At 45.4% G+C, this 14,625-nt stretch overlaps 1 protein-coding gene and 1 long non-coding RNA gene across 8 annotated transcripts in view; one reads left to right on the forward strand and one right to left on the reverse strand.

Annotated features, from left to right (window-relative positions):
- Nucleotides 1–2,246, reverse strand: part of PLAAT1 (phospholipase A and acyltransferase 1) — a 28,040-nt gene extending 25,794 nt beyond the window's left edge. Inside the window, exons 1-2 of one of the 7 annotated variants that reach the window (XM_051818916.2) lie at nucleotides 2,059–2,219; nucleotides 653–899 (exon numbers count right to left, since the gene is read on the reverse strand). Coding sequence is in view for 4 of the 7 variants with exons in the window: in XM_051818913.2 (XP_051674873.1) it covers nucleotides 2,063–2,086 (24 nt within the window). In the remaining 3 variants the exon portion in view is untranslated. Of the gene's footprint in view, nucleotides 1–652; nucleotides 900–1,278; nucleotides 1,632–2,058 lie in introns of those variants that run through there. The other 6 variants (XM_051818915.2, XM_051818913.2, XM_051818914.2 and 3 more) reach the window with 6 other exon arrangements.
- LOC127482924 (uncharacterized) overlaps nucleotides 1,655–14,625 on the forward strand; it is a 39,109-nt gene continuing 26,138 nt past the window's right edge. Inside the window, exon 1 of the long non-coding RNA XR_007908850.2 lies at nucleotides 1,655–3,579. This is a non-coding gene — a long non-coding RNA (uncharacterized lncRNA). The remainder of the gene's footprint in view (nucleotides 3,580–14,625) is intronic.

Below are 14,625 nucleotides of genomic sequence, written 5' to 3' on the forward strand. Positions count from 1 at the left end.
GTGCACTTATAAAGTCCTCTATCACAAACTGTATGTGTTGTGTTTAAGGGAAAATGGTAACAGTTATTTGCATAGATTTGTATGAATAGTTTATAGTAAAGAATGGGAGGAAGGTAAGCCTGTAATCTTGGTATACTGTGTCTATAGTTCCACATCAGTCCCTAGGGGTGCATCAGAAGAAATAAATAGAGAGGGACAGGTTGATTTACTGCTGCTCAGGTCCTAGAGGCCATCTGTGCTCCAGAAATACTAACAGCAGGCTTTTACCAACTACTCCCCAGAATGCCACTGGAAACAGGGTCCCAGGTCACCCAGGCTACCCCTGGTGCAAGTCTCCCAGTTTGAATGGGACTCTTCCCATTCCAGCTGCACTTTCCACGGAGAATTCTGCTGCAGTGGGATGCTTCCAGAAAACACCAGAGCTTGGCTAATTCACAGACCTACGGGGCTGCACAGATCCTTGGTCCCTCATTCTCATTCTCCATCTAAGGGTTTCCTTTTCCATCAAAACAACCGCCATCAGCCACAGCACTGTCTAGCTGGGCTTGGAATCCTGGTAAGTGTCCGCACCTCGCCCCCTCCATAGACCTGGCCTTCTTATTCACCCCTACTGCCCAGGGACACCAAACTATTCATTGTTTTTCACACTCACCTGGAGCTCTAACACTGGATATTCCACCTGAAATTCATTTCCAAGAGCCCCAAAACGACCCACTCGTAGATCCGGGTCAGGTGCCCCTCCTCCCCCAGGTCCCCAGCATATCCGGAGCACGTTCCACGCCACAGTGCGTCCCACTGTCTCCACCGGCCCCAGTGACTGGTGTTCCGCCTGGTGAGGATGGCTGGTTCGTGTTTCTCTCCAGGACTTGAGTTTCCAGTAGAGTGCCTGGCACAAGTAACTGAGCAAATAGTTAATAATGTATGAAAAATGAGTAACTTAAGCCTATTGAGGATACAAGTGGCTGTGTTTCTCCAGCCCAGGAGTCATATTAAAGTCCTGAATGCCAAAGTAATATCATCATTCCTAGTTCTAAAGGCTAATCTAATCATAATTGCTTGTATTATTATTCATGGTCGCTGCGTTGGGAGCAGTTGTCCCGGGTCCCAGTTCCGCCACTTCCCAGCTGTGTGCCTTGGGGCAGTCACTCTCCTCCCCCTGCTGACTGAGGCCCCAACAGGAGCGCAGATTCGTTCAGGACCTCTGACCCTCCCAACTTCTGTCCTTGGGCACCGAGTTGAGACACAGCGGCCCGGCCTCCCTCCCAGTGCCCCACACACCTCACTCCTCAGCCAGGGCATCCCTCTAGGGGCTCCCCGGCCTCGCAGCTGGGGAGCCTCCTGCTAGCGGCCGCGGGATTCCTCCATCCGCAGCCCGGAGTAGGAGCTGACCCCAGTTCAGGGCCCTCCTTCAGAGGCAACGCCAGCCCTGTCGCGCGCCGCGGCGCCAACGCGCCGGGCCAGGAGCCAGGACGCTGCGGCGCACGCCCCAGGCTTCTGGCTCGCCTGCCTGCCCAGGGCGTTCACCTCCAGCTTCGCCTCAGCACACCCGCGAGCATCGCGCTGCGCGAGCCCTCTGCACGCCCACGGAAGAAGCTGCGCACTGACCCAACGGTCGAAGTGAGCGCAGCCCCAGGGTAAATTTCCATGGCCACCCCCCTTCCAGGCGCTGGGGCGTGCCTGCAGCCAGCTCCTATGGTACCTGGGGCTGTTGTTACTAAGATGACCGATCTTGCTGGGCCCAGAAATTTGGAAAGCCACTCATCAGGCATGCACAGTCCCCATGCGCTGGAAACATGCACCTTCCAGCCCTACACCAATGCCTTTAGTCCCCAAGGGATCCAGTGCCCTAAGCAGAGTGGCTTTAAAACCTCCCTGCTGTTCTATGAGCTCCTGAGCCTGCCTGATCCAGCGCCCCGACAGCGAAAACACACAGTGACTGTGGACCCCTCCCTGTCACCACCACCCCCAGCTCAAGATCAAGTTGAGAGCCAGGAGAAGGGAGACAGAACACACAAACGGAAAGCGCCCTCCCAGCATCAAGGCTGGCGAGGAATTTACCTGCCTCAGGATGGGATGGGGCAGTCATGAAAGACGCAACTGTGGCAGCCCATCGCCCTCCCCGCCTGCCCTGCCCTGCCCTGCCCTGCTCCTGGGAACGGTTCTGGTTGCAAGCAGACAAGCAGAGCAGGTCCCTTACTCAGCGGGACTTGGGTACATGTGACAGATCATAGCCTGGCTGTCTCTTTCAGGCCTCCAGGAACACAGCCATGGGAGTTTAAAAATAAGCTGGGCAGGGACAGTATCCTTTTTCTCACTGCTAAAAAAGAGAGGCCCGGAATACTACCCCGCTAAGTAAGGAAGGCCTGGCAGACTGTGGCCTGAACTTTTTGGAGCACTGCATAGAACTGTCCTTCAAAGTAGTCAGCCCTTAGATTTTGTCTCTGATGAAAACAGAAGCTCAGCAAAAAGAATTTGTTCCTACTGGTTTGAAGGTGAAAACCACTCGTTAATTTTACTTGTTTTTATCACAGTGGAATTTAAGAAAAGAAAACTTAAGAAAATATGCAGCTGGTTTTATAAAGGGATCAAGTAGGATTGTGAAGGTTAAGGGTGAATCTGTAGGCTCTGAAGCACTGGGTCTCGCCTTGCACCTTTGGAAACACACAGGGTGTACAAAGACACTGAAAGCATATGGGGTATAGATACAACCTCTGGCAAAGTGGAAATCAGAATATCTGAGAGCTTGCAGCTTTGTTTCTAACGAGTGAATGCTTAAATACTTAAAGCGTCTTCAGAGTGCTGTTCTGCCTTCTTTTGAGATTTATCTCTTTATTTGAAAGGCGGAGTTACAGAGAGGAAAAACAGGGAGAGGTGGAGAGATAGCTTCCATTCATCCTCTAGTTCACTCCCCAGGTGGCTGTAAGGAGCCAGGACCTTCATGTGGATCTCCTATATGAGTAGCAGGGACCCAAGAACCTGGGTCATCTTGTGCTGCTTTCTCAGGTGCATTATCAGGGAGCTGGAGCAGCCAGGACTGGAACCAGGGTTCATGTGGGAGTGCTGGCATCACAGGCAGTGGGTTAACCCTCTGTGCCACAATACTGGCCCTAGCACATGCTTTTTCTGCTTGCTTGCTTGCTTGTTTGCTGTCTTTCTTGATTTTATTTACTTAAGAGGTAGAGTTACAGTGAGAGAGAGAGACAGAGAGAAAGGTCTTCCTTCCATTGCTTCACTCCCCAAATGGCTGCAACGGCTGGAGCTGCACTGATCCGAAGCCAGGAGTCAGGAGCTTCTTCCGGGTCTCCCTTGTGGGTGCAGGGGCCCAGGGGCTTGGGCCATCCTCTGCTGCTTTCCTAGGCCTCAGCAGAAAGCTGGATTGGAAGAGGAGCAGCTGGGACTAGAACCGGCGCCCAGATGGGATGCTGGCCGGAGCCGCAGGCAGAGGATTAACCTACTGCCCCTCTACTCTTTTCATGTTTAGAGAACACTCTAAACGTGCCTTTGCTGTGTGTTCCTTGGCTGCTTCAATGGAGTCGTCACTGGAGGAAGTTGTTCATGGTCTTCTACAGCAGACTTACTGTGAGCATTTATAAAGTCATCCTGCTGATGAGCTGAATTTATTATGTTTGCCAGGTTAATCTGTTTTTTCTAATCGGACACTTAATCATCCCTGCATTATGGATTCATGGATGTGAACTGAGGAGTCATTCAGTCAGGGCAGGATGATAAATGATCTTTTCATTGGGGGGGTATTTATGATTAAATGCTTCGTAATAGAATTAAAATGAAATAAATCTTGTAATTTTACTTCTAGATCCCTGCCAGGTGGTTCAGAGCAAATTCAGTTCAGAGTAAATTCAGCGGGATGCTGGAATGAAATTTAGTGGAGAAACACAGAGTGCTTTGTCGTTGGGGCAGCCCGAGTCCGCCATTCATTTCTGTAGATTGGAGAGAGAGAGTGGATCCTGCGGTGGATGGGATTCTCAGGGGGACCAGCGGAGAATGAATGTTGCCCTTGAGACAGAGTGAGGAATCAGTAATTTTGAATCCCAAGGATCATGAGGGTACATGATGGGAGCGGATGTCAGATGACACACAAATAACCGTTCTTTTGGAGATCATGTTAAGTGCGGCACCGTGCGGCACCATTGAGACACACTCTCAGGGGCTGCCTCGCTGGGCTGTGAGGGCTGAAGCATATTGAAATCACCGTCAGGGACAGAGTTTAGTCATGTTCGTTGTTAAATGGGCAAGGGAATGAAGGCCAGGCTCCACCGTCAACCTTGTTAGGGGCTGAAAGCCATTATTCGTCTCTTTAACAAATGCAGACAAACCCGATTGGCACTGAATGTTAGTAGACAAGAGGCAGAGACAGTACTGTTGTGGCTGTTTTATAATTAGCAGAGCACTTTCATGCCTTGCTGTGGTTAAATTCTTGCAGTACACCTGTGAGCCGCTGGGAGGTCCTGGGAGCTGCTGTGAGGCCTGAAGAGGAGAGCCTGGTGCTCTGCATCCCGTGGGCAAGAAGCCAGGGCGGACCTGTTGGTCGGGAGCTCTTTCCTCTACCCAGACTCCCTCTTCTAGGATTTAAACAGCAAAAGCAGAGCCTTACTTTCAGATGAAAAAAGGAAATGTAGGTTGGCAATATTGCATTGAGTATTTCAAAGTAGCCAGAAGAAAGGATTTTGAGTGTTTCCACCACAAAGAAATAATAAATAGGCAAGATGATAAATATGCTAAATATCTTGTTTTGATTATTACAGAATATATATATGTAGGAAAACATCCTACTGTGCCCCGTAACTATGGACAATTATGATCTGTCAAACACAAAATAAATTAGGCTGAGCCAAGTCTTTGGGGCAATCTAAGGGGCTGGATGGAGGAAAAAAATGATTTTAATGGCACCAGTCAGAGACACAATGAAAAATCAAAAGCTTAATACGAGTAACAAAGAATAAATTCAAACTATGATTGGTCAGTAGACATAACACAAGGACATTCTTGGAAATGACATTTAAATTTCACTATATTTAGGAAGAAAAAGATCTGAATGGAAACCTACTATTCCTATTTCTGCTGTCCCTGTTTGCTTCTCTGCATTTTAAATTCCAAGCAAGTCACCTTATTTATTAATTGTAACATTTACATAGTCTAACTATCTATCATTTAAAAGTGATACTGACAGTGTAGTTTAGCCTTGATTGTCTTTTATGAGTCTAATAAATAAAAGCACATCCCTAAGAAGAGGCCACAGATATAAAATATTTCAGGGACTTTGCCCAAAGGGAAAATCATACAATGCATTTGGAAAAATATAATTCTGACTTGTTCTGTATAAAATGCTAAATTTCTGCACAAAATCTTCAAGCTCAAGTGTTTACAGGACTCTTGGTGACAAGAAAAGCGATAGTAAATGTGCTTTAGCTCTGAAATTCACGTATCCATGGAAACCTGTGAAGTTCTGTAAGTGCACGCACACAGTCTACAGTATTTATCGTAGGGCTGAGGCAGCGACCAGAGGTTACTATACTGTGAAAAGCTGCAGATTGCTGGCAGCTCCTCAACACAGGCAAAGATGGGGCTACTTTCCCTCTGCTAAAAGGAATCATGGAAAACTTCAGAAATCTGTGTCATTACTGAGAAAAAAATATTTATTAATTATATTTGTATGTTTCAGAGTACAATGTCCTTAAATTACATTTCTAATTACAAAAGACTTGAATAGCCATCAGTGTTTCTTTGTCTGCATTCATTCATAGTTACATTTTAAAAACTCTTCAGATTTTCAAAATTTCTTGAGTCCGGAGAGAATGTCACAAGTTTTATTGAAGTGATTACTCCTGGGAATTTCAATGTGTTCATGTTTGAGTTTCCTGATGTAAATGGCTGCAAATTAAAGAGCATAGTAGTGTTGTGGGTGGCAGAGAGACAGGATTTATTTACATGCGAAGTGAAAGCCCACACTCAAGAAAGATCTATGTTCAACAAGGTTCAGGGCCATCCCTTTATATGATTTGGAGGCATGAGGAGTGGTGAGTGGGCTGGAGCTCAACTGAAAATTCAGAGGGTGGAGTTTGGGAAAGGGCCTGGGTATGACCCATTTCCTTGCTCCTTGTTTTGAAATCTCGGAAGTGTCATGGCATCAGGTGCATGATGGGAGTAGGAAGGTTGGCCATGATAATTTTAGTATGATGACATTATAATGAGCTCAATGTCGTTGCTGGTAGAGCCATATTGGACACTTCAAGCCCGTGCCAGTCCTAGGTGTTGTAACACTGGCAGCTATAGTTTTCCAGTGCACAGAAGTGGTGTGAGGGGCTGTGTGTGGGGTCCTGGTGGGGCTGCAATACTGGCAGGGCTGCAGGAAGGTGCTGCAACTCAGCTCCTCCTTGCTGTCTCCTTGCCTATATCCATAGTTTTTAGAGGGAAAAATTACCTACACCTCTGAAGTATTTATACAACCAAAGACTGATATTTAGGACTGGCATTGTGGCACAACATTTTAAGCCACCCCTTGCAATGCCAGCATATCATTTCAGAGTGCTGGTTTGAATCCTGGCTATTCTGCTTTCAATCCAGCTTCCTGCTAGTGCACTTCCTGGAAATGCAATAGAAATGGAGCAACTATTTGGCAGCCTGCTACCCATGTAGGAGACCATGATAGATTCCTGGCTCTAGGCTTCAGCCTGGCCCAGACCTGGCTGATGCAGCCATTCTGGGGAGTAAATCAGTGTATGGAAAATCTCTGTCTTATTCTCTCTCTCTCTCTCTCTTTCTCTGTGTGTCTCTCCTCTCTGTCTCTGTCATTCTGCTTTCCAAATAAATAAAAAAGCTTTTAAAAGGACTGATATTCTAATAAAATTAGTAAGCAATGCTATTAATAAAGCTGTATTCAGGCAGTGCTCAATTTTTTAAACACACACACATAAAATTTCATTTTGTCCTTTCACCAGTCTTGATAGTTATCATTATGCTCATTTTCCCTTCATTGCCAAGTCCTGGATTCTTTCTCATATGCTTTTCTAGATTTTAGTTACTTAGAAATGTCGTGGACCAGCCATTGACTATGAGGAAGCCGAAGGGCAGAGCAACCGACGCTGAAAGAACTACAAGGAACACAAAGTAAAGCAAAGCAAAGCAGGGATCAGGGGGCTTTTCTCATAATAGTGCAAGAGCCTTGACTGTCTTGTTTTTCATTTTGATTGAGTTCCAATTATTCAATCATTAATGTCATACATAAATGGATACAATAGCACTGAAACTCAGCAAATAGTTCGAAACTCATTAAACCTTTGGGAAGGAAGCAAGGTATAAGCAAAACAATTGCAATTCTCTAACCAAGCATCTGAGGTGGAGGGCACCAGGTTGTCTGGTAAACAGGCAACCTACGCCACAGCAGGGAGCAAAGAACCCAGGTGCCATTGCACCAGGTTGCCTATGGCAGTGGCATCTGGCTTTCTGTGTCCATTGTTATGTGTCTGACTTGGAAAGGTCAGACCTGCAGCAGTCCAACACCATCAAGATGCTTAGAGCTCGTTACTGATTCTCAAATTGTAAGTAAAAACTATGCTACATAGCAATAAAAACTCCAAAATGGAAATGGTGTACATTTTGGTTGAAACACATTGAAAAGGAAGGAAATTACTAAGGAATTCTTAAAAATACTTGTGTTTTATCTTCACAGAAGTTTTCTCTTTAAATCCTTTTCATTTTTTAAAAAGATGCCCTGTTCACTATGATAGCCATTTGAATTATGGCTACTGACACAGGTGAAATATTTCATTATATTAAGTTACATAAAATGAACTTAAAAATGTATTTATTCAAAAGGCAGAGTGACAGGAGGTTGGATATGTTGGGGGATGGGGTGGTTAGGGGAAGAGAGAGAGAGAGAGAGAGAGAGACAGAGAGAGAGAAATCTGATGTTTCAGTTCCCAAATGGCTGCAAAGGCCAAGAGCCAGGAATTCCACACAAGCACTTGAGCCAATGTCTGCTAAATCATTTTACTTTTTAAAAAGATTTATTTGTTTATATGAAAATCAGAGTTATACAGAGAGAAAAGGAGAGGCAGAGAGAGAAAGAGAGGTCTTCCATCTACTGGTTCACTCTCCAATTGGCTGCCAACAACCAGAGCTGTGCTGATCTGAACCCAGGAGCCATTCTCCCAGGTCTCCCATGCAGGTTCCCAGGCCCAAGGACTTGAGCCATCTTCTACTGCTTTGCCAGGCCATAAAAGAGCTGGATCAGAAGTGGATAGCTGGGTCTCGCACTGGCACTCATATGGGATGCTGGCATTACAGGCGGTGGCCTCACCCAGTACCCCAGAGCGCCAGCCCCACTAAATTATTTTAAAATATAAATGTGGTGGGGCTGGTGCTGTGGCACAGTGGGTTAACGCCCTGGTCTGAAGCACCGGCATCCCATAGGGGTGCCAGTTCTAGTCCCGGCTAATCCACTTCTGACCCAGCTCTCTGCTATGGCCTGGGAAAGCAGTAGAAGAGGACCCAACTCCTTGGGCCCCTGCACCCGCGTGGGAGACGCAGAAGAAGCTCCTGCAGCCAATTGAGGAATGAACCAGTGGATAGAAACCTCTCTCTCTCTCTCTCTCTGCCTCTCCTCTCTCTGTGTAACTCTGCTTTCAAATAAATAAATCTTTAAAAAAATAAAATATACATGTGCCAATCATTATATCTTTGTTGGATAGCATTGCTCTAAAGAAACTATTGCGAGCTTTCAGAGGGATCTGGTTTTTTTTAAACCGTTTGTTTAATACCAGGCTCACTCACTCTTGCACCTGGCACACCATACTTTTCTCCAGAATAAACAGATTAGTCACTGTGATTGCTTTTGCATAAAAGAAATGCTTTAGGTTATCTGTCTCTTTGTGGGCCAGGTTTCCCAAATTTTCTCTCATACAGTTCTCCATAGAAAAATCCCATCAATCCTCGTCTCTTTCATTTTGATTTCTGAGAGCCAATGAGGCAGAGCTTTTACCCCTGAAAAGTCCAGTCAGCCCCCTCCACTCAGGACACTGGGTTTTCCAGGAAAAGGATGCCAGATGGTAGGCAAGGACAGATAAGCACCAAGGAAAGATGTACCACCCCGTGTGAAAATACTGGGCTACTTCTAACTATAATTGGAAATTAGCCAGGGCTTCATTGTAGATTATTTTGTATTATTTTTATAATCTGAACTCAGATTATAGGCTGAATCCTAATCTACTTATTTGACAGGTCAAGTTAGACAGTGAGAGAGAGGGACAGAAAGAAAGGTCTTCCTTCCATTGGTTCACCCCCAAAAGGCTGCTACGGTCGGCGCGCTGCGCCAATCCGCAGCCAGGAGCCAGGTGCTTCCTCCTGGTCTCCCGTGAGGGTGCAGGGGCCCAAGCACTTGGGCCATCCTCCACTGCCTTCCCAGGCCACAGCAGAGAGCTGGACTGGAAGAGGAGCAGCTGGGATTAGAAGCCAGCACCCATATGGGATGCCAGCGCCACAGGTGGAGGATTAGCCAAATGAGCCACGGCGCCGGCCCCTCTAATATTTTTAATGGAGTTTAACGCTTTAGTAAATTTTACAGACATAATTATGTAGACATATATAGACATATCCCTGTCCAAGGGTTTATAATGATCCCAAACTCTAATGATTTGGGTAAACTGCTAAAACAGAAAAAACACATTAAGAAATAATGGTTTTTCTTCTGGTTATATTCATAATACTTTCAGTTGCAAGTAGGAAAACACCATATCAACAATGGCTTAAACAGTTGGGATTAATTTTTCTCATAGATTGAGAAATCTGAAGCTTTGTCCTTGCTAGAACAGTCTGATGAAATCCACCCCAGACCTGCTGGTCTGACCTTCAAAATACACCTAGAAGCTAACCTTTCCCCCATGTCAATTACTTGTAACTTTATCATGCCACTGTTATTTCTTGTCACATTGTTCTAACCTATCACCCTGTTTCCTCTCTTTCTGTCCTTTAACGTTTTGCATATCCAGAATCCAGAAAAGTTCTGTTAAAATTAAGTGCCATGTTGCTCAACTGCTCAAGATCTTGTAAAGATGGGGTTGGCATTGTGGCGTGGTGGGTTAAGTTGCCTCTTGGGATGCCCGCATCCTGTATCAGAGTGCCTGGACCAGCACCTCTGCTGCTCACCCAGTTTCCTATTAATGAGTCCTTGGAGGCAGGAGGTGATGGCTCAAGTGCTTGGGCTCTTGCCACCCACATAGGAGACAAAGATGGAGTTCCAGTTTCCTGGTTTCATCCTGGCCCAGCCCTGGCTGTTGCAGACATTTATAGAGTAAGCTAGGGGATGAAAAGGTCTCTCTCTCTCTCTCTCTCTCTCTCTCTCTCTCTCTCTCTCTCTGTTGTTCTTTCAAATAAATGAAAATGAACATTTAAAATAAATCCTCTAAAGCGTTGCTATATTCTTCAGAATAAAATACAAAAACCTTAACCATAGCTTCTTGCTCTCTAAGACATCTGGACTCAGTCACCCTTCTCATCTGATTCCCTCCACTTGCCCCATTGAATGTGCTGAGTATGTTTTCCCTTTGGACCTTTACAAATGCCCTTCCCTCTTCCCAGAGTGCTCCTGTCCCTACTTCTCCCCCCACCCCCAAATATCCACATGACTTGCTCCCTCATTTCCTTTAGGTCTGTCAAAAGTCACTTTATCAGCTAGACCTTCCCTTATCAACCCATATAAAATATCACACCATCACTCTCCAGCTCCCTTACCCTGCCTATTCTTTTTAATTAGATCTCTAAGTTCTTTCTTACATTTATTATTATTGCTTATTGTTAACTTCCTTGTATGCAGAGGTATTGTTTATTATGTGCATAGATAATCCCACATTAGTACAATGGCTGATGTGTAATAAGCACCAATTAATAGTTGTTAAGTGAATACTCCAGTGAGTGAATGATATCAAGCCCCTCTTTCACTGTCTCGACCAATTCCCTGGTCCTTCTCCTCCTTGAAGCAAGGTGGTTGCTACAGCTCCCACCAACATACCTTCACACATATGCTTTCAAAAATAGGAAGTCATAGGGAAAAAGCATTTTCCCTCCTATACTTCTCTCTTAACAGACAGACATATGCCTCTTCCAGAATCCTCCAGCAGATTTTCCTATATATTTGATTGACTAGAACTGGGTCAAGGGCTATCCATATCTGCAAGAGAGACTGGCAAAGTGTTTGTTTTCTCTAGGCTTTGGAGAGGGAGATGGGAGGCTGGGGGTAGTATGATAGATAAAACCACCATGCCAATCCAGTACCACAGTGTGTCCACCCCACTATCATCTGGTGTATTAGAGGCTCAGTAACCTGTGAGGTCCAGGGCACTCACCAGAGAGCTTTCACAGTGCCTTGTTTTTTTTTTTTTTTTTTTTTTTTTTTTTTTTTTTTTTAAACCACACTTCATGTATTGAAAACATGGCCATCTATGTGACTCCTCTTTCCCATTTAACAGCTATTATATTAAACAAAAACATTTTCAAATAATTAGGTAGAAAATATTACTTATGTGACTCTGTAGTTACGGGCGATTAATGGAAGGGACTCTCAAGAGGAAGAACTAGGTGGGCAGATGAAGAAAAATGACCCAAGGCCTGTATCCCCCAGTGTGGCATGGAAGGAGAAAAGGAAAGGTTCCACGAAGAGAGCAGCAAAGGCCTGGTGGGCACCAGGGGCAGGGGCGGCGCCATAGGTCTTGCCTTCCTATTTGTTTGACAACCTTATTTATGCTTTACAAAAGAACCAAGGCCACATTTTTATATAACATTTGGAATTGAGACACTCAGAATGTTAGTTAGGAATTTATTTCCCCTTTTAACAACTTCCTAAAGCTTAGGATTTTTGGTGGATTGGTGTCATAGCCCGTGGCAGTGCCCTTTAACTTCTTTTTTTAAAGATTAATTTATATAAGAGTCAGACTTATAGACAGAGAGGGAGAAAGACAGAGAGAGATCGATCTTCCATTGCTGGTTCACTCCTCAAATGGCCACAATAGCTGGGGCTGGGCTGATCTGAAGACAGAAGCCAGTAGCTTCTTCCAGGTCTCCCACATTGGTGCAAGGGCTCAAACACACAGGCCATCAGCCACCGCTTTTCCAGGCCACAGTAGAGAGCTGCATGAGAAGAGGAACAGCTGGGATACAAATCGGTGCCCATATGGGATACTGGTGCCACAGGTAGAGGCTTAAACACAGCACCAGCCCCTCTCCTCTAAAAGACTCCTCTCTTAAAGGAATCTAGAAGGGACATTAGGATTTAGACGACCCAAGTAGACTCCCATCTTCATGTCTTCCCCATGCTTCCAATGGCTTACCATACTAACCCCTGAGTGAGGACATGCATGCCATGGTTGGCATGTGGGCCAGGAGGTGAGTAACCTGAGTTGGACTCCAGAGTAAGGAGAGAAGTATAGAAATCCTCCTTACATTTCCATCTGAAGCCTTGGGTATCTGTGGCCCCAGTTCTCTGACCCAACAGCAATAATGGCTCAGAATCAGAATGCGAGAGCCCTGGCTTTGACACAGGGCACCTGTACTACCAGACTGTCAGGTGAGCCCTTCATTATGTAATTATACAGTTGTCATGTCACTGCACTGTTTTCTCCTATATCCACTTGAAGTGAAAGAAGAGCTTTTCACATCTATAACGGCATGGATGGTGGCATGTGAAGCGTGCATTCTAAAATGAATGACATTTGAACGCCCAGGCATTCAGATCTTCTGTGATGAGGAACATGAAATACAACTCATGAAATTTTTTTAAAGATTTATTTATTTCAAAGAGAGTTACAGAGAGAGGTTAAGACACAGAGAGAGGTCTTCCATCTGCTCATTCACTCCCTAGATAGTCGCAACGGTCGGAGCTGCACCGATCCTAAGCCAGGAGCCAGGAGCTTCCTCCATGTCTCCCATGTGGGTGCAGGGGCCCAAGGACCTAGGCCATCTTCTACTGCTTTCCCAGGCCACAGCAGAGAGCTGGATTGGAAGAGGAGCAGCCAGGACTACAGCCGGTGCCCATATGGGATGCTGGCACTTCAGGCCAGGGCTTTAACCCACTGCGCCACAGCGCCAGCCCCATCGTGAAACCTTTTGACATACGTTGTGCCTGGGATAAGGGCACAGGTCTCTCACCCCCAGGTCACATAGAGCTCATCTTAATATTAAATTGGCAAATTTTTCAATCTAGCAGAAAACTGCTTTCAGTTCTTCTAAACAGTCAAGAAAGAAAGGGTAGTTTGCTCATGAGAAGTGAACACATTGCCCTTGAGATAACATGGTTCTCAAATTCATGTACTTGTCACGATGAACTCTTGAGCAGCCCGTTCCCTGCTAGGTAGGAAGGAGCAGTTGTCTGACTCCATGCGGAGCAATGTGACAATGGGTAGGCTACTCAACCCCATTCTTCATTTCCACCTTCTCCTATGAAGACCTAGCTCTTTAGGCTGATATGATCATTAAACAAACTAATGAAAAATAAATACTTAGAGGAATGCTAGTGACTACTTTGCATTAGCTAGTTTTGTTTTTGTTTGTTTGTTTCTTTTGCTACCCAAAGCTGATATGTTGTCAGTAAGTAGACACTTGAAAGAAAATGTGAAAAACAAATCTTCAACAAAATAGATTGAAGGGCATAGGGGAAAGAAATATTTTGTTTCTAAGTAAAAAAAAAAAAAAAAAAGAATTGCAAAACCCATCAACAAGAAATTGTAGCATGACATTTATTTCAAAAGATAGAAAAAAATTGCTCATTTCTCCCTGCCTTAGTCTATATGTAAAATGTACAACTAGACTCTTCACTGAACTGCCTGGAAAATTTAGTTATAAAATAGTCGTTCAATCCAGGAAACTAGATCCAGGAAACCAAGATTTTAGCCTGAAAGCCAGTTAAATGGGTGACTCCTGGCCTGTCTGGAACAGCCTCTCACTCCAATTTTTTTTTTTAAGCAGACAACTAATCTTTGCTCTCTCCATGGCTGCCTGGAGCCAGTTTCTTGAGGCTGAACTTTGAATAGTGATTCTTTGTGGCTTATTGTTAGAAGAAGCATCAAGAATCCTTGGGTTTTCGGTAGCCTTCTTACCCAGCTAATGCAGTCAGCTTAGCAGCCCAGGCTCCTTTGTACAAAGCACAGAGAGGTTATCTGACACAATGTGGCCTGGGAGGGAGTCCACACCCTGAGTCTCACACCCTGAGAGTGCCACATCTCTGCCCCATGGCTGCCCTGTGACAGCTTCTCCGTGCTTGTGTGAGGGACTTAGTGCTGTGTGCCCAGAACTCTCCTCACAGTTCACAACCTCATTCACAAAGTCTCTTTTTTATTGTTTTGTTTTATTTATTTATTTATTTATTTATTTATTTATTTTTTACAGGCAGCTTGTACAGGGAGAGAGAGAAACAGAGAGAAAGGTCTTCCTTTGCCATTGGTTCACCCCCCAATGGCCGCTGCCGCCGGCGCACCACGCTGATCTGAAGCCAGGAGCCAGGTGCTTCTCCTGGTCTCCCATGCAGGTGTAGGGCCCAAGCACTTGGGCCATCCTCCACTGCACTCCCGGGCCACAGCAGAGAGCTGGACTGGAAGAGGAGCAACCAGGACAGAATCCGGC

The sequence above is a fragment of the Oryctolagus cuniculus genome, chromosome 4 (assembly GCF_964237555.1).
Source record: "Oryctolagus cuniculus chromosome 4, mOryCun1.1, whole genome shotgun sequence".
NCBI lineage: Eukaryota > Metazoa > Chordata > Mammalia > Lagomorpha > Leporidae > Oryctolagus > Oryctolagus cuniculus.